General features: G+C 43.8%; 2 protein-coding genes across 5 annotated transcripts; one reads left to right on the top strand and one right to left on the bottom strand.

Annotated features, from left to right (window-relative positions):
• Positions 1 to 1817: 1817 nt before the first annotated feature.
• On the top strand, positions 1818 to 5601 carry LOC130532827 (fragile X messenger ribonucleoprotein 1-like). Of its 3 annotated transcripts, XM_057045700.1 has the most exons (9): positions 1818 to 1974; positions 2900 to 2984; positions 4016 to 4068; positions 4160 to 4253; positions 4340 to 4411; positions 4575 to 4715; positions 4833 to 5019; positions 5102 to 5161; positions 5252 to 5601. In XM_057045700.1, exons 2-9 carry the CDS (start codon positions 2979 to 2981, stop codon positions 5419 to 5421), a joined length of 783 nt encoding a protein of 260 aa, XP_056901680.1. In that variant the 5' UTR covers positions 1818 to 1974; positions 2900 to 2978; the 3' UTR covers positions 5422 to 5601. The 3 variants fall into 3 exon arrangements, with proteins under 3 accessions (XP_056901680.1, XP_056901681.1, XP_056901679.1); XM_057045701.1 differs by lacking the exon at positions 1818 to 1974 and having other exon boundaries at positions 2833 to 2984; XM_057045699.1 differs by lacking the exons at positions 1818 to 1974; positions 2900 to 2984 and adding an exon at positions 3143 to 3832.
• Positions 5602 to 19666: 14065 nt separating this feature from the next.
• Positions 19667 to 26943, bottom strand: ppp1r8b (protein phosphatase 1, regulatory subunit 8b). 2 transcript variants are annotated; one of them, XM_057046347.1, is made up of 7 exons: positions 26826 to 26942; positions 26275 to 26335; positions 25821 to 25974; positions 24732 to 24949; positions 23311 to 23455; positions 22992 to 23056; positions 19667 to 21898 (listed from the first exon to the last, which is right to left on the bottom strand). In XM_057046347.1, exons 1-7 carry the CDS (start codon positions 26876 to 26878, stop codon positions 21545 to 21547), a joined length of 1050 nt encoding a protein of 349 aa, XP_056902327.1. In that variant the 5' UTR covers positions 26879 to 26942; the 3' UTR covers positions 19667 to 21544. The 2 variants fall into 2 exon arrangements, with proteins under 2 accessions (XP_056902327.1, XP_056902328.1); XM_057046348.1 differs by lacking the exon at positions 25821 to 25974 and having other exon boundaries at positions 26826 to 26943.
• Between the last annotated feature and the right edge of the window lie 413 nt (positions 26944 to 27356).

Below are 27356 nucleotides of genomic sequence, written 5' to 3'. Positions count from 1 at the left end.
GTGATGCAATGCATGACAGTCACCACGGTAAAACCGAAAACATGTGTGTGAAGAATATTGATTCTTCAAACAAAATCACGCCTGGATTCGAACCAACAACCTTCCGCAAAAGAAGACAGCGGCTTAAACCACTGACCTATGCAGTCACACTGACCTACTGCAAAGAGGTCATATATGGTTCAAAAAAGCCATAATTTGAATATCATCTGTGGATGTGATTTCTGTGTCAACACAAATTCCATATTTCCACAGCACGTGAAGAAAAACATCTCTGTGAAGAATATTTAATCATGGCTTTTTACAAACCATATATGACCTCTCTTTGCTGTGGCTCAGTGTGACCTCATAGGTCAGTGGATTTAGCCACTGACTTTTTTGCCGGAGGTTGTTGGTTCGAATCCAGGCCGGAGTTTGGTTTGAAGAATAAATATTCTTCACACATATGTTTGTTTGTTTTTATATATATCAATTATATAACTTTTTTCCCTTTTTAGTTTGTGATTCATTGCTGGAATAGTTACAGGGGTGCTGATTTATAAGCTGTCATCCAATTCTCTTTGCCACCATACAGTAATTTCTAAAGAGGATACTTTGTCCTAAAAATTGTGATGCAATGCAAGACAGTCACCACGGTAGAACCAAAAACATGTGTGTGAAGAATATTGACTTTTCAAACCAAACTCCGGCCTGGATTCGAACCAACAACCTTCCGCAAAAGAAGACAGTGGCTTAAACCACTGAGCTATGCAGTCACGCTGACCCACTGCAAAGAGGTCATATATGGTTCAAAAAAGCCATGATTAAATATTCTTCACACAGCTGTTTTTCGTCACATGCTGTGAAAATATGGAATTTGTGTTGACACAGAAATGACATCCACAGATGATATTCAAATTATGGCATTTTTTAACCATATATGACTTCTTTGCGTTGGGTCGATGTGGCTGAATAGGTCAGAGGTTTAAGCCACTGACTTCTTTTGCAGAAGGTTGTTGGTTCGAGTCCAGGCCGGACTTCGTTTTGAAGAATCAATATTCTTCACACAAGTTTTTGGTTTGACCAATGAGTACTTTGCTAAGTTAAAAAAAAAGTACAATTCTCTGTGTCAAGTGCCAATTATCAGGAGTGTAGATAAAAATTGAGTGAACTGTTGGAATTTTTTAATGAATACGAATTTTTTTTGACACGCATCCGTCTGTTCAGTTCTTTTGTGGTGGTTGTTGTTTTGTTTTTTTCAGAGCAAAAATGGCAGAAAACAGTTTAACTTTTTATTTCTCAAGGCATACTGATCAAATGGATTAAAAGTTTCATCCAAAGTTGTACAACTCTTGGTTTATTTCAGTATCAAGTGTGCTTTAGTAACGATCTCCCACCAGAACACACTCCCAAAATTTGTCTTCAGTGATCTTATTAATCTGTCACTAAATACTAAGCTGAGCAAGTCCAAACGCTTCCTTTTGCTGTTCATCGTATCTGTGATATGGCTGAGCGAGACTGATTCTTATGGTGTCTAATTTACGTTCAGCCTGGACTAACGTTATTACAGTCGTAGTCTATGTGTGAATTTATGTGCAAAAGTTGTTCTCCATTTACAAAATAAAATATATTGACTCTTTCAGTATGTTGCAGCAATTTCTTTATTTGTCACCTGCTTACTCATATTCTCTGGCCCTTTAATTTGCCTCAGATTCATGAAGCGGCCCCAAGTCCAAATGAATTGAATAGGCGTGCCCAAGAGTGTATTTGAGACCCTCATTCGATTTCGTTTGGTTTCTCAAATAGTTTGGTTACTCTGTAGTGCCGCTCCTTTAAGAGTTCCATTAGGTTGACGGCACCGCTCTTTTGGCCAAGTGGACTTACCGTAGTTTTCCTGTAGCAAAGGAAGAAAAGCGCGAAGAAAGATCTGTGGCAAGCTGTGTTTTCTCTTCATCGTTCACCTTTGTTCTGTTGGATCCCTAAAAAAAACACATGTCTGTAAGTATTGCTTGCTTTTTAAAAAATTGATAACTCAACTATGGTGGATTTTTGGAACTGCGTTTAGTGTGCCAACTGAAGAACGCAAGCCGTGCTAACTGGTTAGCAGGTTAATGGGATTCTCAATGTTATGTTAGCATTACGCTAATCAATCAATCAATTTTTATTTATATAGCGTCTGTTACAATCAAAATTGTTTCTAGGCGCTTTACACAATCCCAGGGCCTAACCCCAAACAAGCAACAGTAGCAAGGGAAAACGGACCAGGCTCATGTAGGGCTGGCTAGAGGAGAGGACTTGACTTGACTTGACTTGACTTGGGTTGGGTTTCTGGAGGCCTATAGCAGCATAACTAAGATGTTAACCTAATTTGTCTGTCTATGATAGTAAGTGCAACTCCAGAATTAGTGATAATAAGCTTTTTTAAAGAGGTAGGTTTTAAGCCTAATCTTGAAAGTAGAGATGGAGTCAGCCTCCTGTACCTGGACAGGAAGCTGGTTCCACAGCAGGGGGCCCTGGTAGCTAAATGCTCGCCCCCCCATTCTACCTCTAGAGACTCTGAGGACCGCAAGTCGAGCAGCATTCTGAGAGCGGAGCGGTCTATTGGGCTGGTAAGGTGTCACTAGCTCCTCCAGGTAGGATGGAGCTAGGCCTCAGCTTCATCCTACCAGTGCCCCCTGGAGTGAAGCCATCCAAGGAGATCCCAGGTAGAGAGGGTTAGATTAAGGTTAGGTTAGGACTAGGGCTAAAATTGGGTTAGGATAAAAGTTAAATCATGGATAAAAGTTAAAATGAAAACAGAGAGAGTGGGGGAGAGAAAAAAGTAGGAATGAGGGTTGTTGTTTTTTTAAAAGGTAAGTAAGGCCATTTGGATGTGTAGTACCTCATTTATAAATGCAGCCTCTCTCCACTCTCCTTCTCTAAGCCGTGGACCAGTGTGGACTGTACTCTAAAACCAAGGCTTGCAATGCATCCCAGCCAGGGGAGATGACGTGCTGGACAACATGCCGGTCAGTGTTTTCTCATTTCATGATATTATGGCAAGTAAACCGTACATGTATTGTCAGTCTTGTTTCTCCCACATCTTTTTTATCAAAGTGTATGCAACACATTAACTATACACAGGTTTTTTTTGGGGGGGGGGGAAGTTTCCTTGTGTTGCAGTTCTGAATACTTTTTGCTTTTGGGAATCAAATACCTATTCTTGTTGTTTAAAATAATGGTTCTGTGGGCCGTGTTTCCAATCAATCTGTGAAATGACCTTTGATCTGACCAGGTAATCTTTGAGACTTTTATTATTTCTGAATGCAGAGATTATTCTCTCTGAGGATGAGTTGTGTTTGTAGTGAGTATTGATATGGAATAAGTACATTTCCCAGCAGGTTTATGACATGTTTGTGTGTTAAGTTCAGTTTGCAGAGGAACATATTAAAAGACACAGACAGTTTTGTTTGACACAGAAGCATTGTGGTAAATTTCATCAGCGCCACCTTTCGGTCTGGTTATGGTACTGCACCAACACCAGCCGCCAGTTCTTCGCACGGAGCCTAAAAAGGTGTCCATTTTCTCCCCGTGGCGCCGCCAACGCTGAGCTTAATACAGGTCTACACGGGTATGATGGCCCGAACATAGCAGCATTATCAAAGGGCAGAGTCTCTATTGCTTTGGCAAAGATCAAAGATCAAAGTAAATCAAAGGCAATTTATTTAATGAGGGTCAGAGCCTTAGCCTAAATAAAGTAGCAAAGCTCCAGATTTTTAGTTAAACCAAACCAACTAAGAGACAAACAAAAGAAACAAGCTCCAACATGGTTCAAGTCAACGTTGAAGTAGAAGGGATGAACGGCGCCTTCTACGAGGTGAGGCGCTGCTCAATTTAGAGATGATCTCAGCAAAAGCACCTGTATACTTAATATTCACTAGCTCACAGCTGGGATTTCACACATTTGTTAGTTCAATACTCAGTTGTTAAGAATTGTAAACTTATTTAACCACCATGTGTTTGAATGTTGTCAATACTGTGACTGGTTCTTTCTCTTTAGGCCCAAATCAAGTCCATTGCTGGAAAGCTTCTGACAGTAGTTTATGAAAACAGGTAAGTGTAATGCTTTTTCTTTAAACATCTCAAACGTCTGGAGTGTATTGATGTATTATTTGTTTTGATTATTAACATATATTATCTATAGTCCACAGGAGGAAGTTGTTGTGTGTTGTGACTCTGTGCGGCGGCTGCCTCCTCCAAATTTCTCCTGTAACGTGGCTGTTGGAGATGAGGTGGAGGTGAGAACTACCAGTATAACTGATGATTCAATTAACTCAGGTCTGGTAGTTGTAGTTTACCAGTTATTATGTCCATTGTCTCACAGGTTTTCTCCAGGCTTGGTGATCAGGAACCATTTGGCTGGTGGCTGGCACAGATCAAAATGATTATAGGAGAGGTAATTCAGATGTTGCTGCAGAATCAGAAGCCCTTACTCAGAAGCTGGAGTGGATTATTTAAAAAAAAAAAAAAAAGCACAAAAAATAATTCAGCTTCACTACTAATTATTCATTTTCAGAGGGATGGTAATAAAAAAGCTTCCTTTCTTACACTTTTCCCAGTGGTATCTGATTGAATACATGGATGGATTCCAGGAGTTTGTCAAATCAGGGTCCATCAGGAATAAGAATACGGACACTTTCTGCACCGTAGAAATGCTCATGCAGCTCTTCTGCTTAGAAGAGCCAAGAGTCAGACTGCAGGTGAGCGCTCAGAGCGTACGCTCCACATACTGTCGGTGACACGAAGAAGTGCACAAGCAGATGTGAAAAGGCTGTCAAACACATGTGATCCATGTCTTCCTCTGCCTGGCCATGTAGGAGGAGCAGTGCCACGCACAAGCAGAGACCAAGGATCAGGGCTGTCAGACCCAAGCCGACGACGGCGGTCAGCCAACTGAATATGCTGGTTCTAGCGAGCAAAGGGCCCACACAACAGGAAACGGCAGCTTGCGAGACCAGAAGTGTCTGAGCAGTGAGGCCCACAGCGGCCAGCCAGCAGACTCTGGTGAGAAGAAATGAACCCATAATTCACATGTGAAAGCAATAGATTAGATGGTGATGATCATGAGGATGGTGTTTCTGAACAGGGGAACACACTGAAGAATTGTGGCAAACCGACGAAGACCAGCCGGTCTGGACTCTGAAATGTAAGTATCTGGCTTTGTTGTGAAATGAATGCGAGTCCCAGGAAGGGAGAAACTTCTAAACACTAACAGACTTTTATAATTGTGTTCTAGTGGAGCCAAAGCCTCCAAAGGTCAAAAAACCCGCCCGTCGTCGCAACTGCCAGCGTCGACTGCGTGAATACACCATGGATGACGAGTACGACGACGAAGAAATAAGGATCACCCCACAGGGACTCTGCCTGTTCCGATTGTTTGGCAGCCGATGGGTGGCAATGGCCTAATCAGTTTTTCTTTTTTGAATTGCTTCATTTTAAATGATCCATTTTTTTTCCCTGAAATTCATGAATATTGCTTGTATTTGTGACTAAAATCTGAAATTGCTCCTGTGTTTAGTGATGATTTGAGTCACATGGTGAAATTCAAATGCAATAAAAGCCCAACCTTAATTCATTTAACCCCAATCCTCAGATCCCGAACATTATATTCTTATTATATGAAAGATAAAGCGCAGCTAACTATTAACGGTGAAAATATCGGCAGAGATTTGAAAGGTAATGTCGTATAAAGTAGGTCAATTCTTTTTACACAAGGATCGGAGCAGATTTGTGGATACTGGCTGCAGTACGTACTTCCTTTGGCTACGGAGTGGCGTCGTTTCGCTAACACCATTTATATCTTCTTGACAGCTATATTGAAGGCGCACATCTTAATCATTGTTTCCTTCACAGACAGTCACTGTTGCGGGGTTCAGGTTAAAAACAACCTGCCAGGTTGAAGCGAGCCATTTAGATCATTTAGTTCTAACCGTGCGAAGTGTGACAGACACGGTCAACTTCTACACCACGACCCTCGGCATGCAGGTCATCACTTTCAAGGGATGTCAGAAGTTACCATGACCCGTAGGTCATATCGACACGTGTCAGGCTGAAGAAGATGCGAGTAGAAGGCAGACTATGGGTGTTTCATTTGTGTCCTGCGGCGGCGCGGAAACACATTTCTTGTATTTTAAGGGAAACCGTAAAGCTCTGGGGTTTGGCCAGCAGTAGTTCAACCTTCACCAGCTGGGGCAGGAGTTTGAGGCCAAAGCAAAGCATCCAACTTCAGGCTCCGCTGACCATCCATAACCAGAAGCCCTCTGGCCCAAGTAGCTTCACATCTGAAGGTATTTGACCCGCTGCTGCCACCACATTTCCTGCGTGATACTTTGAGATAAAGTCCACTCGGTTCATTCACGGTGTTCTTTTAGGCCTGTGGCGTTGAGATCGAAGACGGTAACAGTGGAAAGGACTGGAGCTGTGGGCACCATCACCACCCTGTACTTCAGGGATCCAGACCACAATCTCACTGAGGTGTCCAACCATCAGAGGGCTCCTAATGAGACTTTGGCTTTTACACAGAAATGTCTCCAACCACTAGACTGTTTCTTTCTTTTATTTCTCAGAAACAGACAATTACTAAATAGAAATTCCAATACAATTCACTGTTTCAGGATCAGTTTTGATCTGAACAGTGTAGCTTAACGAATGGACAATTTCTAGAGATGATGTTAAATTACCATGTTTGACCAATGAGTACTTTGCTAAGTTAAAAAAAAAAAGTACAATTCTCTGTGTCAAGTGCCAATTATCAGGAGTGTAGATAAAAATTGAGTGAACTGTTGGAATTTTTTAATGAATACGAATTTTTTTTGACACGCATCCATCTGTTCAGTTCTTTTGTGGTGGTTGTTGTTTTGTTTTTTTCAGAGCAAAAATGGCAGAAAACAGTTTAACTTTTTATTTCTCAAGGCATACTGATCAAATGGATTAAAAGTTTCATCCAAAGTTGTACAACTCTTGGTTTATTTCAGTATCAAGTGTGCTTTAGTAACGATCTCCCACCAGAACACACTCCCAAAATTTGTCTTCAGTGATCTTATTAATCTGTCACTAAATACTAAGCTGAGCAAGTCCAAACGCTTCCTTTTGCTGTTCATCGTATCTGTGATATGGCTGAGCGAGACTGATTCTTATGGTGTCTAATTTACGTTCAGCCTGGACTAACGTTATTACAGTCGTAGTCTATGTGTGAATTTATGTGCAAAAGTTGTTCTCCATTTACAAAATAAAATATATTGACTCTTTCAGTATGTTGCAGCAATTTCTTTATTTGTCACCTGCTTACTCATATTCTCTGGCCCTTTAATTTGCCTCAGATTCATGAAGCGGCCCCAAGTCCAAATGAATTGAATAGGCCTGCCCAAGAGTGTATTTGAGACCCTCATTCGATTTCGTTTGGTTTCTCAAATAGTTTGGTTACTCTGTAGTGCCGCTCCTTTAAGAGTTCCATTAGGTTGACGGCACCGCTCTTTTGGCCAAGTGGACTTACCGTAGTTTTCCTGTAGCAAAGGAAGAAAAGCGCGAAGAAAGATCTGTGGCAAGCTGTGTTTTCTCTTCATCGTTCACCTTTGTTCTGTTGGATCCCTAAAAAAAACACATGTCTGTAAGTATTGCTTGCTTTTTAAAAAATTGATAACTCAACTATGGTGGATTTTTGGAACTGCGTTTAGTGTGCCAACTGAAGAACGCAAGCCGTGCTAACTGGTTAGCAGGTTAATGGGATTCTCAATGTTATGTTAGCATTACGCTAATCAATCAATCAATTTTTATTTATATAGCGTCTGTTACAATCAAAATTGTTTCTAGGCGCTTTACACAATCCCAGGGCCTAACCCCAAACAAGCAACAGTAGCAAGGGAAAACGGACCAGGCTCATGTAGGGCTGGCTAGAGGAGAGGACTTGACTTGACTTGGGTTGGGTTTCTGGAGGCCTATAGCAGCATAACTAAGATGTTAACCTAATTTGTCTGTCTATGATAGTAAGTGCAACTCCAGAATTAGTGATAATAAGCTTTTTTAAAGAGGTAGGTTTTAAGCCTAATCTTGAAAGTAGAGATGGAGTCAGCCTCCTGTACCTGGACAGGAAGCTGGTTCCACAGCAGGGGGCCCTGGTAGCTAAATGCTCGCCCCCCCATTCTACCTCTAGAGACTCTGAGGACCGCAAGTCGAGCAGCATTCTGAGAGCGGAGCGGTCTATTGGGCTGGTAAGGTGTCACTAGCTCCTCCAGGTAGGATGGAGCTAGGCCTCAGCTTCATCCTACCAGTGCCCCCTGGAGTGAAGCCATCCAAGGAGATCCCAGGTAGAGAGGGTTAGATTAAGGTTAGGTTAGGACTAGGGCTAAAATTGGGTTAGGATAAAAGTTAAATCATGGATAAAAGTTAAAATGAAAACAGAGAGAGTGGGGGAGAGAAAAAAGTAGGAATGAGGGTTGTTGTTTTTTTTAAAAGGTAAGTAAGGCCATTGGATGTGTAGTACCTCATTTATAAATGCAGCCTCTCTCCACTCTCCTTCTCTAAGCCGTGGACCAGTGTGGACTGTACTCTAAAACCAAGGCTTGCAATGCATCCCAGCCAGGGGAGATGACGTGCTGGACAACATGCCGGTCAGTGTTTTCTCATTTCATGATATTATGGCAAGTAAACCGTACATGTATTGTCAGTCTTGTTTCTCCCACATCTTTTTTATCAAAGTGTATGCAACACATTAACTATACACAGGTTTTTTTGGGGGGGGGGGGAAGTTTCCTTGTGTTGCAGTTCTGAATACTTTTTGCTTTTGGGAATCAAATACCTATTCTTGTTGTTTAAAATAATGGTTCTGTGGGCCGTGTTTCCAATCAATCTGTGAAATGACCTTTGATCTGACCAGGTAATCTTTGAGACTTTTATTATTTCTGAATGCAGAGATTATTCTCTCTGAGGATGAGTTGTGTTTGTAGTGAGTATTGATATGGAATAAGTACATTTCCCAGCAGGTTTATGACATGTTTGTGTGTTAAGTTCAGTTTGCAGAGGAACATATTAAAAGACACAGACAGTTTTGTTTGACACAGAAGCATTGTGGTAAATTTCATCAGCGCCACCTTTCGGTCTGGTTATGGTACTGCACCAACACCAGCCGCCAGTTCTTCGCACGGAGCCTAAAAAGGTGTCCATTTTCTCCCCGTGGCGCCGCCAACGCTGACTACAGGACTACACGGGTACGTCGGAGTGGATTACTTTGGACCAATAGAAGTGAGAAGAGGGCGTGGCATGGCAAAGCGGTATGGTGTGCTATTTACTTGCTTGACTACTAGAGCAGTCCATTTGGAAGTAGCACAATCGATGGATACTGACTCCTGTGTGAATGCGTTCAGGCGCTTCATATCCAGAAGAGGCCAAGTCAGTGAGTTGAGGTCAGACAATGGAACTAATTTGATCTCCACTGAAAACGAGCTACGTGAGGCGCTGAAACGTTGGAACATGGACCAAATTTAGAGCAGTCTCATTCAGAAAGGTGTGAAGTGGACGTTCAATCCTCCAGCTGGTGCCCACCATGCAGGCATCTGGGAGCGCATAAGAATGGTAAAAAGGGTCTTGTCCTCAATCACAAACCAGCAGTCTTTGGATGATGAAGGTTTAGTCACAGTGATGTGCGAGGTGGAATCCATCCTAAACAGCCGTCCCTTGACAACCGTTTCTAGTGACCCCAATGACTTGGAACCACTGACACCTAATCACCTACTGCAGCTGAAGGTCCAACCCTTGCTTCCACCAGGAATATTCAAACAGGAAGATGTGTACGCCAGAAGGCGATGGCGACAAATACAGTATATCACAAATCTTTTCTGGACACGATGGATACAGGAATATGTTCCACTCATGCAAGAACGATCCAAATAGTCCCACATCCGGCCGAACCAGCCAATAAGCAATATCTACTTGTTGGTAAAAGCCAACAGTGAATGCTGAACAAAGACTCGTGACATGTGCACGTGCTTCCATTTGTACTTGATCCATACACTGATACTTGCACACATTTATAGTAAAACTGGAATTTAACTTAGAACAGGGGTGGGGAACCCCGGCCTCCGGGCCGTATACGGCCTACGAGACCGTTTCTACTGGCCCGCAACGCAATAAGATTTTTATATTTTATATGTGCACTTATACAGTGGGACCGTTCGCTAAACTCCGCGAGCTGCGAGTAGCAGCGGGGTAGCGTATTTTAGCCTTTCGTATCCTGAAATTTCTTTCGTAACAAGAGGAAATATTTTCCCGTTTTCTGAGATAAAACGGATGGTTATGTTACGTCCGAGTCAATGTCAGGGTCAGTGAACAGCATGTGATGTACGTAGTGGGCTGGACTGATTGACACGGACGAAAAATGCATAGCGAAACACGCTAAACTCGACGAGTTGAAAGGACAGATGAGTTTGGATAAAAATGAGCTCTTCGTCGGAGTTTGGAGGCTCAACAAGCAGCTTACACACACCATGTACCGACAGAGAGAATATTACGCGTGCAAGTTTTGTGGTGAGTGAATTAATAGCCACGAAGCTGAAACTTCACGCCGAAGGAGAGTTCGTGAATGTGCCTCGTAGCCGCTCGCGCCGGACAAAGTAAAATTGTTTCAAAGCGTGAATTTTTTTTCTATTGAACTAAGACATATATTGTTATGATTCCAGTGGCTAACGGTATGTTTTTATGGTCAAGGAATCTACATATGTAGTCAAAGTATATGTGGGACTAATATTTATGGTGGAAATCACAATATGCCAGGAATTGTTGCGCTTGGCGGAGGTCTGCGCTCTCCGAGTGCTTTCTAGTTGTTATTATTATTGTCTTTATCTTTCTTTCTTTTCATTTATTTTCTTGATTATCTTGTTGTATTGCAGTTTTTGTGAGTAGAGGCCTCGAACAGGCCCTTACGGGTCTCTTGCCTCAACTCTGCACCTCTTTTTTATTGTTTTGTATGATCATGAAAACATATTTTACTTGTTTGTCATTTTATTCTATTTTTTTTGGTGATTTTATATGCATGTGTGTTAAATAAATAATTCAAATTCAAATGCAGCAATCATGAGACTTAGTAACACAGTGGTTATAGACTTTTTTTTGTCTTTTTTTTTTGCATCCCTAGGTATGTGTTCATAATAGTATGGCCCTCGGAGGACTTTATAAAAATTGAAATGGCCCTCGATATGAAAAAGGTTCCCCACCCCTGACTTAGAATTTAGAGATTGAACATTTATTGTTTTTTAGTTTTTGAAAATTGGCCCCATTGTAAATGTGTTTTGTTATAGCCACACGTGGTAGCTATAAGGGGCCGGATATGTTAGAGCCAATTTAGTTTCTTGGTTTAGATGTTTACTTGGGATAAGATTTGTGGGCCTCAGGCCACGTGCTTTTATTTTGACACAGGCTTTGGTCACGTGACCAATTAAAGATGGCTGCCCCTCCCTTGGCAGTCAGTTCTCAGTTTAACAAAGGAATGGTTAGTGGTGATATAGTTTTTTACCACTTAGAGTTGGTATCTCTGGAAAGTAAAGGCTTTTGAACTTAGAAACGAACACTTTAGTTTACTTATTAAAACCCTTTATGTTGAGCCATTTTATTTGGATTATTTAGCCTTAATTTGGAATACAAACATTTGGATTTATGCCACTGTGTGCCACCTGCTTGCCTGCCTGCCATTTCCCCCCTCTGCTTGCTTGCCTGCCTGCCATTGCCTTTCCCTCTGCCCACCTGCTACTTACGGCCTACTCACCAGCTTCCTCCATGTTGAACTCCTTCAACCATCAAAACCAAGGTATGAACAACAGCTGTGCACAGTGTTTAAGATAGGCGCGTAACAATAACTATACAGCATCTTTCCTTTGAAGTTGAACAGAATTGAAACTGACACTCACACAATCAATCAATCAATCTTTATTTATATAGCGTCTTTTACAATCAAAATTGTTTCAAGGCGCTTTCCAGAATCCCAGGGCCTAACCCCAGACAAGCAACAGTGGAAAGGAAAGACTCCCCTTCAACAGGAAGAAACCTTGAGCAGGACCATGCTCATGTAGGGGGGATCCCTACATGAGCATTACAAAATACTTTAATTCACAAATTTACACAGGGCCACAAACCGCCCTGTTTAGAAAACCCACAGAACAACAATAATAGTAATAATAATCATAACAATAATAATAGTAATCATAGTAACAATAACAATAGTTATAATAGTAATGATACCACCAACCACAAAATAGATAAATAAATAAATAAATATTAAGAAATCAACAATACAATACATTTAACCCACCAGGGGGTGTGCAAAGTGCAAAAGATCCTCTGTCACAGTGCATAAAACATTTTTGTGACACCATATGTCCTGGAATTTGCCGAGGTCGTTCATCATTTTATAAAACCCAAACTCCAACGTCAGCCTGCACCGGACATTACAGCGCCATACAGAGGCAGCCTCACTGTCCCCAGTTTTTGAAATTTTGTTCTTCCTGGAGATGTAAATTGCCATTTTTGCCTCACCACAGATAAAATTCAGGAGTTGCCACTTGTTGCGAGCGGCTTTTGAGTTGTAACCTGCGCCAAAAATAAAAGTTCTAATAGAAAAGGTTTCCTTAAAACCATTAAAAATACCCTTCATGACATTAAAAAGGACAGTGAGCCTCTCACACTCACTGTACGCGTGGAACACAGTCTCTCGCCCGGAACAAAACGGGCACTGGTCCGACACAGCAGCGTTCATTCTGGAGAGGAGAGCGTTCAAGGCGACAGCCCCATGTAGGATCCTCCACTGGAGGTCCCCGGTCCTTTTCTTCAGGGGTGGCTTGTAAAGGACCCTCCAGCAGGGGCGGGCGCCATCCCCTCCCAGTCGATCAGGCCCACACGCTGGTGCTCTTGTTCGACAGTCCTCTCCTGTTTAATACCCTCACACAGTCGTTGTATAGGGTCTTCTTATCGACTGCTACCAGGGAGAAGGTCTTTGCTGGTCTGAGGAGAGGACCGTCTAGATTCCCGAGGTGGGCAACCAGCCTGATCTCCGGGAAGGGGTCCTCGCTGTCGGGTTCGGTCCCCTGGCCGTAGTCCTCAAGAATACGCCTCTCTCTCGTGCTGAGTCTGTTCCTCCATAACCGAAGCACCCCCTCAGCTGCCTGGGTAGAGCGGATGCCTAACAGGGAACCCACTGCCTCCGCACCCGTTAGGTCTGGCCACTACGTGCTGGAGGAGTAGGGTCCGGGACCGCCACAGTGCAGCCGTCAGCCTCGGCGGGGCTTCGGCCGAGACATCCAGCCTGGCTCCGTGCACCGTGGGTTCCCTTAGCAGCCAATACAGAGATTCAGAGCTGGTTCTTCTCTCAACTTTAAAAAGGGCCCATGCCTTAACAACACTCTGATAAAATGGAGGTAGCCCATTTAACTTTGCAAATTTAAAGTCAGTTTAAAACAGAGCATCATCCAGCCCCAAGTTACTCACCCGTCTGAAGACACATCTGGCCACATCTCTCCACATTAGGTCCGCCGGCCCTGTTAAAAACCTCTGTACAAACTGTATTCTAAAAGCGGCGGTCCTGCTGGCCAGGTGGATGAGGCCCTGTCCTCCCTCCTCTGGGGGCAAGTACAACACCCCCTGCTGGACCCAATGCATGCCGTCCCAAAAGAAGGCCAGAACTCTTGTCTGCAGTTGTGCTAGTAGCCCCGAGGGTGGCTCCATGCAGCTGAGCCGGTGCCAGAGCACAGAGGCCACCAGGTTATTGAGGACAAGAGTTCTGCCTCTGTACGACATGCGGGGGAGGAGCCATTTCCATTTTTGAATTTTTCCGTCTACCTTTTCCAACGTGTCGATCCAATTTTTCTTTTCAGTTTCTTCTTCTCCAATAAAAACACCGAGGTACTTTAGGCCGTCCCTCCGCCAGGCAAGGTCCTGGGGAAGGACCGGCAGACCATTTGTCCACCTGCCAACGGCCAGGGCCTCACTCTTCTGCCAGTTGACCCTGGCCGCGGACAGGCGGTTGAATAAAACTGTTAAATTAGATAAAATATCTACGTCCCTCTGGCTGCGCACCATTACTATTAGATCATCTGCGTAGGCAGATAAAACAATTTTTCTGTAAAAGGACGGTAAAAACAGGCCATCCACATTTGCACGGACCCTAGAGAGAAGGGGTTCGAGGGAGAGAGCGTAGAGCATTCCAGAGAGGGCACAGCCCTGCCGGACGCCTCTACGCACTCTGAAGGGAGCACACAGACTGCCATTAAACTTCAGCATACTCTCAATGTCACAGTACAGGACACGGATCATCGCTATAAAGCCAGGGCTGAACCCAAACCTCTCCATCACCTTCCAGAGGAACTGGTGTTCAACCTGGTCAAAAGCCCTTTCCTGGTCTTGGACAGAATCCTATAATCCACACACAGTAGAGACACAGGGCGCCAGTTCTTGATCTCCTGCAGGTTGCCCTTTTTTGGCAGGAGGGTGACCACCGCTCTCCTGCAGGACAATGGCAGGGAACCCGAGGCCAGGCTTTCATTAAAGACCTCCAGCATGTCGTGGGCCACAATGTCCCAGTAGGCTTTAAAGAACTCTACTGTGAGCCCATCGACACCTGGAGACTTCCTTCCCTTCATGCCGAGCAGGGCGGCGTGGAGCTCATCGAGTTGCAATGGCCTGTCCAGCTGCGAGTTTGCCTCCTCAGAGACCCGAGGAAGGTCCCCGCAGAACTCATGGAACAGGCCGTCATCCCTGCGATACTCACTCTCATACAGGGAGGAAAAGAACTCCACCGCCCGCTGCCTTATCTGGCCCGGCTCCACGAGTTCCTGCCCTGTGCTCGAAAGCAGTGAATGGATTATTAGGTTCTGTCCACGCTTTTTCTCCAGCCCAAAGAAGAAACTAGAGGGAGCATCCATCTCAGTGAGGTCTTGAATCCGGGACCTGACCAGTGCACCCTGTACCTGACTGTCCAGCAGGCTGGCCAAGGCCATTTTTTTAGATTGGAGGGTTTCAATACACCCTCGATCTCCTGTGGAGCTGCCAATCGCCTCTAGCTCCACTATCTCCATCTCCAGGTCTTTGATCGACCTGCGTGTGTCCTGCGTGGCATTGAGAGTATACTGCTGGCACAGGAGCTGCATCTCTACTTTTCCACGGTCCCACCACTGTCTTAGGCACGTAAAATCGGACTTTCTCTCTCGAAACCCCAACCAGAAGTGCCGTAAAACATCCCTAAAACTGTTGTCTTGCGCTAAGCTGGAATTAAAATGCCAATATGCACTCTTGGGTAAAATGTTCTTCCGGCGACTTCGCCTAAAACCAACGAGTGATCTGTAAAGCCGACAGGCATGATTCTACAGCTCCTAAAAACACTAAAATGATGTTTAAAACAATAAAATCGGTCAAGTCTGGCCGAGGAGATCCTACCCTCACTCATGCGGGACCAAGTGTATTGCCTGTTGTCTGCGTGCATCCTCCTCCACGCATCCACCAGGCCATGAGAATAGGCCAGCTGTCTCAGACAATGTTGCGAAGCTGGATGAGGCTCTGCATGGTTGCGGTCTAAAAAAGACTCGGTGCAATTAAAATCTCCACCCAGGAATAAAAAATCATCCCCACAACCATTTAAAACAGTGCCAACTTTTTCTAAAAAGCTCTTCCTCTCTGTACCGTTGGTGGGAGCATAAATATTAATAAAAACCAAGGAGTGGTTTTGGAGGCGCGCTTTCACCATCAAACACCGTCCCCTCACCACATGCTCCACCTCCAGGGACGATGGAGTGAAGCCCCTTGAAAAAAGGAGGCCCACTCCACCACTGAGGGTGGTGTTGTGGCTCAGCAGCACCTGTCCTTCCCACTCCTTCTCCCAGTCCGCTTCTATGCCGCAGTCGCTGTGGGTCTCCTGGAGGAACAGGACATCAATGCGTTTTCTTTTTGCTGTGTCGAACACTAGTGCCCGTTTTTTGCGTCCCTGGCTCCGTTGACATTCAACGTTCCCATTTTGAATATGTTCATGCCAAGGGGAAAGATAAAAATCACAGACAGTGAAAAATAGGTACAAGAAACCATGGCAAAATATTTTTCAATTTAGCTGTTTTCTTGCTTTGCCCATGTGCTTCCTGAGCCTATATATTTCGGGGTCGGTGAGGCCTGACGTTGCCTTATTCCTAATTAAAAAAACTCGCTGACCGGATAAAGCAGAGCCGGTCAGGAAAATATGTTCCCAGATCAAGGCCTTTCATGCCCTTGGTCTGGGTGAGGAACTTTTTAAACAAGCCTGGGGGGTACAGGTCAAAATCCTGCCCGTCTGGCGTTGTGCCGGACAGTTCGCTGCCGTCCGACATCGACTCGCAGTCGCTGGTGTCTGTGTCTGCTACTGTCTCCTCCAGCCTTCCTGTCTTGCCCCCCTTGTCCTTCATGGCGCTTTTCCGCTTGTTCCGCCTCCTTGCGGGAACAAGCCACCACTCGGATGCGCCACTCGTGCCCTCACCTGCACTCACTCCTTCCTCACCACGCTCACCTGTGCTCACACCTCCCTCACCCCGCTCACCTGTGCTCACTCCTCCCTCACCCCGCTCACCTGTGCTCACTGCTCCCTCACCTTGCTCCCCTGTGCTCACTGCTCCCTCACCCCGCTCACCTGTGCTAACTTCTCCTTCACCCCGTTCACCTGTGCTAACTTCTCCTTCGCCCCGTTCACCAGCCACTATCCCTGGCCCATCGAGTCCACCCATCACCTGACCCACTGTACCCTGCTCACCCGTCTGGATCCTGTCTCCAGTCTCTCCTGTCTCCAGTCTCTCCTGTCTCACCCAGTTCGACTGTTTCACCCATCACCTCACCTTTTCTCCCCAGTTCATTTGAATCACACACCACCTCACTCATCACACCACTCAGATCACACACCTCCCCAGTTAAATCCACCTTCCCCCCTGATTCACCACTCTCACCATTCATTTCTACCACCATCTCCACAATCTCGCTCTCTCCACTCACCTCACTCTCACGCACACACTCGTCCCGCTTCTCCTCCATCTGCGACTCTGCTGTCGCTCCGTCCGGGGCAGCGGAGCTTCCCTCCGCACTGAGCCGCCGGAACGGGCCGCGGGGCCGGAGGCGCCACGGGCGCGGTAGCGGCGGGCTCCGCCGCCTGCGCGTCCGAGGCCACGCGGCTCGGACAAGCCCTGGCGAGATGACCATCCTCATTACAGTTAAAGGACTTGAGGGCGGAGGAAGTTGCAAAAAGGGTATAATCAAAATCGTCTACCCGAACGATGAAACGATAATTAAATTCCTCCGCCCTATTGTTGAGGATCATGTGCACCTGCCTGCGGTGAGACAATTTTTTGGCCCACAGCCAGCGCCACCTCCTCCACACTAAGCACGGAGCCCGCACCCACCTTGACTCCGTGCTTCCGACTCAAGCCGGTTAAACCGGCGTTGGCCGCCATGACGGCCGCACGCGGTCGGCCGCCTCACACACCCACACAAACACTCGATAAACTAATATAAACTTGCAAACACCACAATAAATTAAACTATATTATCTTCACTCGCACACAAGAAAAGAATAGGAAAAATAGCGCTTTCGCACGGTTTTCCACTCGCTCGCTCGCTCCTCCGCTCTCACACGTCTCACTCAGAGAAGAGAAGAGAAGAGGAGAGGAGAGGAGAGGAGAGGAGAGGAGAGGCAGAGGAGAGGGAGAGGGAGAGGAAAGGAGATGGAGAGGAAAGGACGGGCACAGAGCACAGAAACACATACAAAAATACACTATTTATACAGCGGGTCAGCAAGGCCGGAGGTCGTCATGCAGCTCTGAAGGCGGTGATACCTGTAAATGAATACAGAAGGAATGGGGGGGGGGGGGGGGGGGCAGAAAAACTACACAAGAATCAACATAACTAGTTTGCTTGATGAGAAGGAGGAGAGAGGAAGGAGAGAAGAGGAGAGGAAACCATGACCCAGTGGGGTGACAGAGGCCTGTCAGGTGATCATGTTTCCGGACCCCGGCAGCCTTGGCCTATAACAGCATAACTAAGATGTTAACCTAATGATTAGACGACCCCCTAAGTATGATAATTTGTCTGTCTATAATAGTAACTGGAACTACAGAATTAGTAACAATAAGCTTTTTCAAAGAGGTAGGTTTTAACCCTAATCTTAAAAGTAGCGATGGAGTCAGCCTCCTGTACCTGGACAGGGAGCTGGTTCCATAGCAGGGGGGCCTGGTAGCTAAATGCTCAGCCCCCCATCCCACTCCTAGAAACTCTGGGAACCACAAGTAGACCAGCATTCTGAGAGCGGAGCGGTCTATTGGGCTGGTAAGGTGTCACTAGCTCCTCCAGGTAGGATGGAGCGAGGCCTCTGAGGACCTTGTAGGTCAAAAGAAGGGTTTTAAAAATTATTCTAGATTTAACAGCCAATGAAGAGACACCATTACAGGAGTTATGTGATCTCTTTTGTCAATACCTGTCAGAACTCTGGCTGCAGCATTTTGGATCACCTGGAGGCTTCTTAAAGAGTTGTTTGGACACCCTGATAATAAAGAATTACAATAGTCCAGCCGAGAGGTAACAAATGCATGGACTAACTTTTTAGCATCATGTTTCTCAAGTGAAAAAAGGCACTTCTGGAGACTGTTTTAATGTGTGAGTTGAAGGAGAGATTCTGGCCAAAAGTTACTCCTAGATTCCTCACAGAGAGATGATTTGAATTTAGATATGTCCTCACACTAGCACACATCAAGTTTGTGAAATATATAAGTAGCTGTAGTGGTGCACTCAGCAATACAGCTTTCACACTGAAATTAGTGCGCCAATGAGGGATTCTCTAATGCTGCTTTTATAGTGAAAGTGATGTCAAGCTCTGAATGGGAGAACAGCGGAAGTAAACCAACAGAACTCGGGAACCAATCAGGCAAACATGAGTCTTCAAGGAAAAAAATGAGTGAGCTGAGAGGTTACCACGATAAAGTTCTCAATGAAGTAGGAAAGACTGTCTTAAGAAACCAGTCTAAATAGTAGGCATATGTTGGCATTGATTGCTGGTGATGTGCTGGAGGTTTGGATGCAGATGATGGCATTGATTGCCAGTGAAGAGCTGTGAATAAACCTGCAGCAATGAACCCCCCCACCCCCCCCACAAAGTAGAACTGTTCACTGAATTTGAGACAAAAACTTTAAAAATATGTATAAGGCAGGGTGCTGAATTTTTTTTTTTTTTTAAATGCTGCTTTTACTACCCAAATATAAATTCTACTTAATGCTATCAGCAGCGGAACTTTAAAAAGATGTCATCCTTCTGTGCCGCAATCTAACCAGACCGGATTTTTCATGGCTTAAACCCCAGCAAGACAAACAGAACTCCTCCTGCAGATTCTATCCAGTGGTGGCCGGCCCATAGAGGGCGCTGGGACGCTAATAAGGAAAAACATTGTAAAATATATATTTTTTACAAATTAATTGCTAAATGTCATTTTACCCACTAGTATGGGTATGTGCCTACATGTATTGTGAAAAAAAAAAATCAGACTCATGTCATTACTGTCCTGGGGCGCGGTCCAGTGAATAGCCCATCGTTCAGGGTTACCAGGGAAAATTAAGAAATATATGGCCAAACCCTGTTGCAAAACTGGTCTGAGGTTCTGAAAATATCATTCTCGCTATAGAAACTTTAATTATTTTATTTACACTGTTATGATTACAAAACCCACACGTCCACACAGACCAGAAGTCACAGGCAGATTTGTAAATGTTGAAAAACACCTGTGTTTTTTTTAAAGTCTTCTATCAAGAGCTAGGTAAAGGAAGCATTGGCACATTCCACTGTTCCATTTTGATGGATCTTTCAACTACCGTATTTTCATGACCATAAGGCGCACTGTATTAAAAGGCGCAGTCTCAGTTATGGGTGCTATTTCTGTATTTAAAACATACATAAGGCGCACCATATTATTAGGCGCATGCTGAAACATACAGTAAAAAATGACAACGGAAGTAAAACAGTGCGTTTTCATCTTCTGAATCTGAATTAAACAGCTGCTCTATTTCAATGTCCAACATCCCGAATTCCTCTTCTTAATCATCTGAATTGAGAGCGTTGATTTTGTGAAAGATTTTACAATACATGAAGACGGTATCATAGGCCGTGCATCTACAATCCACCCGTATATGGTGGCATAACTTGCCCGCCGCTGCCTCATAGTCTTTGTGAAGGAGTGTTCGCCTTCCGTCATCCAGCGCTCGGTCTGTTTCCGTGGCAGCCGAGAACCACAGTGAACGACGACTTCTCGTGCTCCGTTGTGCATATCGCCACCGCGCTGGTCCTCTTTTCTCCACTTTGTGGGTCAAAGGGATGTTAAAAGTCAGAGGGATCTTATCCATGTTGGTAATGTGGCTGGGCGCGGTTATCTTGTCACGGCAGTAGGTGCGGAAGATGGCCAACCTCTCCTGGTAATCCGCGGGCAGCCGCTGCGCAATAGTTGTCCTCGTGCGTATGGAGAGATGCCGCCTCCTCATAAAGCGAAAACGATTGCTTGATTGCCATTTTCAGCCGCGTATTCGATGGCCTGCAGTTTAAAGTAAGCCTCATTCGTACGCGTCTCGCTTGACCGGCGCCATTTCAGGGGATCCTTACACGTAGGTGTGCCGCTAATCGATTGGCGGAGCGTTTACCGTAGTGCACCCACCAAAGGCGCACAGCAGATTTTGGAACTCAGTCCACACACAAGGTGCACCATATTATAAGGCGCACCGTCGATTTTTGAGAAAATCTCAGTGTTTTAGGTGCGCGTTATAGTCGTAAAAATATGGTAGTTTCTGTCACAGTGAAAATGTAATTGAAATACCAACTCAGCCTCAGGACAAACTAACTCAACTGTACTTTTGTTATATCATATTTTAAAAATGACCAATAAACTTACTGTATATATTGATCAAAACCGACCTCCTTGTAGGTATTTTGCAGCAAAAATGTTTGTATCAGTATTTTAATACCAATTAAACGAACAAGAAAATTGCTTTTAAGGACTGACAAGCTTGGAGTTCAAATATACATCTTAGTGAAATATGACGCAGTAATGTTCCTGAAAAAACATAGTCGTAGCTTTAATTTTTGTAAAAATAAAAGTAGACCTGTGTTTTGACAGAAATTAACACAAAATCCACGTATACATATATGTATATACATGAATCATCAATGCACTGTTGTATAACCATAAAACATGTTGAGTAGAAAAAAAAAAAATCAACATTTATATCTTAAACACTGAAAAGACAAAAAATAAAAAAAATAAAAAGGGTGGTGACATCTAAAATGTGCAGTCTGTCACTGATAACATGTTTCACTACCACTTTGAGAACACGTGTGAGCCCGCCATGTTAACTGCATGTACAACTGACGAGATGAAGAAAATATTTTCTGCCTCATATTGTAGTTGATATCTTGACAAAAGACGTCAAGGAAATGACATACTCCATTACTACAAGATCACGATTGTGGGCGTATCAGCAGGTGACCGAAAAGACTTCATGTCTATGACATTGGTCAGATGAGTAGTGATGGGGTGGGTTTTTTGCCTGGCCAAGCTTCTTTGGCATACTTCTTTTTACGTGGCTCATTGTGGGTCTCTGGTAAGTATGGCGCTGTGACAGGAGTGGGATTGAGAATGACTGGAGGATGAGGGGCCTCTGGTGCCAGATCGACCTCTGGAGCTGGATTTGGGAAAGGCAAAGGAAGCCCCCCCTGAGTAGCAGCACTTCCCGAAGCTCCGGGTGGTTGGTTCTCGTGACTGGCAGGGGGCAAGTCCCCGTAGAGCCCACCAGTCATGCTGTAACTGTGGATGCGCTTCGAAGTCACATCATCAAGACCCAGGGTATTTTGGCCATCCATACGACGTTTCTTAAGAGATGACAAATTTTATTTACCGATATGTTAAGTTTTACTTATAGAAATGTTAAACAAGCGATTATACTTTTGCAGGACATGTGACAATTAAAAAAAAAAAAAAACTCTTATGTTCAGGGAATAAACTCTGATGCTTTACATCCAAAAAAAGTTAAAAAAAGTAAAAAAAAAAAAAAAAAAAAAAAAAAAGCCAAAAAAGTACCATGACCCAGTTGCTCTGTGCTCATTAATATTGCAAAAAATCTGTAAACTTGCCACCCCATGTACCCAAGAACCTGCTGGAAACAGCATTGTTTTAACCCTTTTTTGTTTCCAAAAAGGAATATGTTGCGAAAGACAAATATTGGAAACAAGTGCCATTTTCATGCGGAAGCACAAAATGTTAAAATCACTCTAGCTTCCCTGTCAGGCCACCAACTGGTGGTGCAGTTTGTATAGTGCAACAACAGGACCATTGAACAGATACTTTGAACTTATGGCGAGCAAGAACAGGGTAAACAGATATAAAATGCATCTCGAGTTATACAGGTAACGGTGTATAAATGTCTACTTTGTAGAAAAAAATTGTCTCAAGCCAACTATAACTAGACTGAAGGGCATGTACACGCATTAGTCAGACTAACGTCAGTGTTCTCTGTATCTGACTAAGACTTGTAGCTAATGAGATCCAAAATCATTTTGCCCTGGCATGTATACGTTTTAATCGGAATTAAAGTAGACAGAACGTGTGTGCACGCTCCACTATCTCTGTTCCGGTCTGCCACCTGATTCCAGTTTCCTTCCAAGTTTGAGCTTAGCTCTTTTAAGGTGTGCATGTAAACATATAGACTGTTCATTCAAAACAGTCTGCATTAGTGTAGAACCTGCCACTGTTTATTATTGTTGTTGATCCAATGTATTTGAGAATGAAGCATGCATGAGTAGGTACCTCCCGCTTCAGATAACTATCATTTTTCCCTTTTCTCACAAAATAGAGTTTGGAATGTACAACCCAATAGGTATTGGAAATGTTGTTTCCATGTAAACAGATAACTAATACAAGATAGAAATGTACTGTTTTCAGCTAAAATCTTAAAAATAAGCTTACCTTGATAGGGATGACAGCAGTCTGCACCATATTTCTAAATCGTCCAACGGATGGATCTACATCCTCTGTAAGTTATAGAAAAATGCAGGTCTTTTCACAGAGAACCGTGACAGACTTCAATAAGCAAGGTTAAATTAACAGAAGCTCATTACATAAAATGCAAACAAGATTCTGGAATGAAAGGTTCAGATTTGCTTTATTTGTCCCAAAACGGGGAAATTTACAAATAAAGGAAATCTGAATCAGAATCTTTCATTCCAGAATCTGAAAGATTCAGATTCCTTTTATTTGTAAATTTGCCCTGAAAGACAAGACTTACCTGGGTTAATAATGGAGTCCTCCGCACTAAAGGTGACCCTGGAACACCTTCGTTTCCTTTTAGGCCTCTGGATTTCTAGATTGCCCTCCTCAATTGTCAGAAGGGAGATGCGCTTGTTGTGAGCCGTGTTAAATTCTGTCAAGTTCTGGAAGTATGTAAGAAATGACAGAGATGTGGCTGTATCAATTAAGATTTTATATTAGAAAAAACCTTACATCAGAATGAAGTAGTATTAAAAAATTAAAGGATGAACTAAGAAAACATTAATTAGCAGGTAGGTACAGCCATCTCTATTTCAAAATGTATTTTTGTTTATCTGTAATGTAATAATCTATACGGGCCGTCCGCTTCCTGAACGATCGGTGTCAGAGTTTGGTCCGCATTGCTGGCAATAAGTCGAACTCGTTTCCAGTGAGGGTTGGTCTCCACCAGGGCTGCCCTTTCTCACCGATTCTGTTCATAACTTTTATGGTGCAGTCATCGTGTTGAGGGGGTCAGGTTTGGTGACCTCAGGATCGGGTCTCTGCTCTTTGCAGATGATGTGGTCCTGTTGGCGTCATCAGCCCGTGACCTCCAACGATCTGCCGCGTGTGAAGCAGCTGGGATGAGAATCAGCACCTCCAAATCTGAGGCCATGGTTCTCAACCAGAAAAAAGTGGAGTGCCTTCTCCGGGTCAAGGAGGAGATCCTGCCCCAAGTGGAGGAGTTCAAGTACCTCGGGGTCTTGTTCACGAGTGAGGGAAGAATGGAGCAGGAGGTCGACAGGCGGATCGGTGCGGCATCAGCAGTAATGCGGACTCTGCACTGGTCCGTTGTGATGAAGAGAAAACTGAGCCAAAAGGCGAAGCTCTCAATTTACCAGTCGATCTTCGTTCCTACCCTCACCTATGGTCATGAGCTTTGGGTAATGACCAAAAGAACAAGATCACGGGTACAAGCGGTCGAAATGAGCTTCCTCCGTAGGGTGGCTGGGCTCTCCCTTAGAGATAGGGTGAGAATCTCTGCCATCCGGGAGGAGCTCGGAGTAGAGCCGCTGCTCCTCCGCGTTAAGAGGAACCAGATGAGGTGGCTTGGGCATCTAGTCAGGATGCTCCCTGGACGCCTCCCCGTGAGGTGTTCAGGGCATATCCCTCCGGTAGGAGGCCCCCAGGAAGACCCAGGACACGCTGGAGAGACTATGTCTCTCATCTGGGAACACCAGGGGATTCCCCCGGACGACCTGGAAGAAGTAGCTGGGGAGAGGAAAGTCTGGGCCTCTCTGCTTAGGCTGCTGCCCCCGCGAACCGACCCCGGATAAGCAGTAGAGGATGGATGGATGGTAATAATCTTAAGAAATTACTGCATAAAAGATGATACATTCAAAAATATTTTTTTTCTCCCTTGTATGTATAAGTGAATGAGGGAATTGCATTAAAAATTACCTCCAACTCTGTTTCTTCTTCTGGAAGTCCAAGCAGTCCTTTTAACTCCTCATCATCTCCAGCCTTACTGTCTCCTGAACCTACAGTTCCTTGGGATTGAGGCTTCTCTCTGATAGTATAAGTCCGTGTTGAGGCTCCAAAAGATATTGTCGAGTCTATGGGTATTTGCTGGGGCTTGTGTGCCTCCAAGCGGATGTGTCCAAGAAAAGTACCATGTGCTAAAACAATGACAAACATTTTTTACACTCGAGAAAAGCTTATTCATACCTTTTCAAGGTATAAGATGTACCGTAAATTCCGTACTATAAGCCACTACTTTTTTCTCACGCTGTGACCCCCGCTGCTTATAGAGCGATACAGCTTACTTACAGATTTTTATAATTTCCTCAATCACCTCACCGGGATAGTTTTCTGAATTTGAATGGATATTTCATGGCTGAGCAGCCACCAGATGGCACTAGATCAGTGCAAGAGTAAGACAGGTTGAACATACTAATGCACTGAGAAATATGCTCGATTAATTGTCTTTTGAACAGTCTTTTAGCCCTTTATGTGCACACCCTCATCATGGATAACACACAAAGAAATGCTGGTGATGCAGCTTTCAAGTTAAATGATGACGCTTAACAGCTGGTGGGACTGTTATTTTTTTAACTGGCATTTTACTGTAATGTTATTTTACAGCTGTGTTTGGGCCATGTTTAGTAATTAAACATTTAAAATAATCATTCGGTGTATCATAAAGATCTCACGTTTCAAAGTGGTCACCTGCAGCTTATAGTCAGGTGTGGCTTATATGTGTATTTTTCCTTAAATTTTATGATATTTGGGTGGTACGGCTTAGAGTCAGGTCTCTCTATAGTGCGGAATCTACGGTAACTGAAAGAAATCCTAGTAGCAGTGGATAAAGGCAAAGAACCAGGAACCAGTTAAGGAAGTCAATCAAAGCATATAGGAAAATAATAAAATAGGTAAATAGGGAAAGGGTAGTGGTAGATTATGGGATACATTTAGGTATAAGTTTGTCATACCACTCAGGCAATGTATCATATAAAATGAATACACATGTGACATTGAATAATTTCTTACTGCTGTTGAGGTCTATGAGAAAGACCCTTTTCAGGTGTTTGTGGTAGACAAGTGCAGCATGGACACGTGAGCATGACTGATGGTCGATGGTGAAATCACACCAATCTGGATTTCGCCCAAACAGGTAGAACTTCTTCTCATCTATGATCAGTTTCTACAGAAAAGGTTTCAGTGAATAATACTTGCTATAACAGTTGAAATGTTTAGTAAACAGTGTGCAGTGACTCTATGCCCCAGAATCATAACTCAAAAGTGTTGCTTTCTACTGAAAAGCTTAAATCTCTGGGATGATGCTAATCTTGCACCTTTAGAAGCCATGCAGCCATAGAGAAGCCCAGTGTGTAACACATCTGGGCAGTTGGCTACAGACTCGTATCTGGTGCTTTCATGTAACCATTTACTATCAATGTGACCCATGCCTTAATATCAATAGCATTTTTTGTCAGTGTATTACCTCTATCAGTTTGTCTCCCTTCATCACGTCTAGATGGAGCCCTGGTGGTGGTTTCCCTGCCCTGAAACAGAATAATTTGGCAAACGTACGTATAAGTATGGCAAGTATTTAAAATTCAGATCTTTTAGAATGACCCAGAAATATCACATGTCAAATGAATGACCTGAACATATGTTTGCTATTTGATGAAAATCTTAATGCAAAACTCAAGCAATTTTTCCCATCTTTGAATTATGGTAAAACTGACATGACAACATTAAAAAAAACACGTATAAGCAAAACAATATCTATACTTTACAGCTACGTGATAACACCGACTGTTTAAAAAAAGGCACATTCCCTAAAGGAGACAAAAGCAACTATAAAACTTCCCATGCTACCCTAAGGCAAGACCATTAGCAAGTTAGCTGGACAATATTAGCTGCTAACATTAGCCACAATAATTATAAGTCTACTTAGTAAATTTTAGTTTATGAAGATACACCGTTGCCGTTTTCTCTTTTGCCCATGATAATACAACCCATGCAATTTCATCATACGGATATGCTCACCATGACGGACAATCAAAAGGCGGCAGACCTTCTTTGCTTATTTTAGTCGCCATTGTCAGAGCATACTGTGAGGCAGACTCCGCCTTTTCCTCGAAACGTCACTTCCTAGCGTCTACGGAGGCTTCAGAATAAGTTATCTTTAAATATATATTTTTAACGTTTTTATCCTTTATATATTATTTTTTTTGGATTCCATCAGCAGTTACGTTGATTGATTTTTAAATTATGTAGTTTTATATTGGACCCACGCATAGATTTATGCAACTGATACTCACGTTAGATGACCGAAAGAAGGCAGTGTTGTACCATACCCAAAAAGGTCCGGGCAATCATGGGGATGTAATTTAATTAGAGAGTATGTTTTTGCTTATGTTCTGACATTATCGAAAAAAGCTTAGCTGAAAATGGAAATGAAAACAACCTCTTGTGGGGTTTATATTTTTTTTACTCAGCGTTTTTATTCAACAAGTCAAAGATTATAATAAAATACTGAAAAGATGTTTATCCTAATAACAAGCAATATAAACAACA

The sequence above is a fragment of the Takifugu flavidus genome, chromosome 10 (assembly GCF_003711565.1).
Source record: "Takifugu flavidus isolate HTHZ2018 chromosome 10, ASM371156v2, whole genome shotgun sequence".
Taxonomy (NCBI): domain Eukaryota; kingdom Metazoa; phylum Chordata; class Actinopteri; order Tetraodontiformes; family Tetraodontidae; genus Takifugu; species Takifugu flavidus.
Note: the sequence above shows the minus strand (reverse complement) of the source record. Positions and strands in the feature narration are given on the sequence as shown.

What these genes read in the sequence shown, in the direction of transcription:
- LOC130532827 (XM_057045699.1), top strand. Translation starts at nt 3,782, where the DNA reads ATGGTTCAAGTCAACGTTGAAGTAGAAGGGATGAACGGCGCCTTCTAC. An exon ending in TGAACGGCGCCTTCTACGAG is followed by an intron (nt 3,833 to 4,015) that starts GTGAGGCGCTGC and finishes CTTTCTCTTTAG; the next exon opens with GCCCAAATCAAGTCCATTGC. An exon ending in GCCGGTCTGGACTCTGAAAT is followed by an intron (nt 5,162 to 5,251) that starts GTAAGTATCTGG and finishes ATTGTGTTCTAG; the next exon opens with TGGAGCCAAAGCCTCCAAAG.
- ppp1r8b (XM_057046347.1), bottom strand. Translation starts at nt 26,878, where the DNA reads ATGGCGACTAAAATAAGCAAAGAAGGTCTGCCGCCTTTTGATTGTCCG. An exon ending in CCTTTTGATTGTCCGTCATG is followed by an intron (nt 26,336 to 26,825) that starts GTGAGCATATCC and finishes ATTCTGTTTCAG; the next exon opens with GGCAGGGAAACCACCACCAG. An exon ending in TCTCATAGACCTCAACAGCA is followed by an intron (nt 24,950 to 25,820) that starts GTAAGAAATTAT and finishes TCATTGTTTTAG; the next exon opens with CACATGGTACTTTTCTTGGA.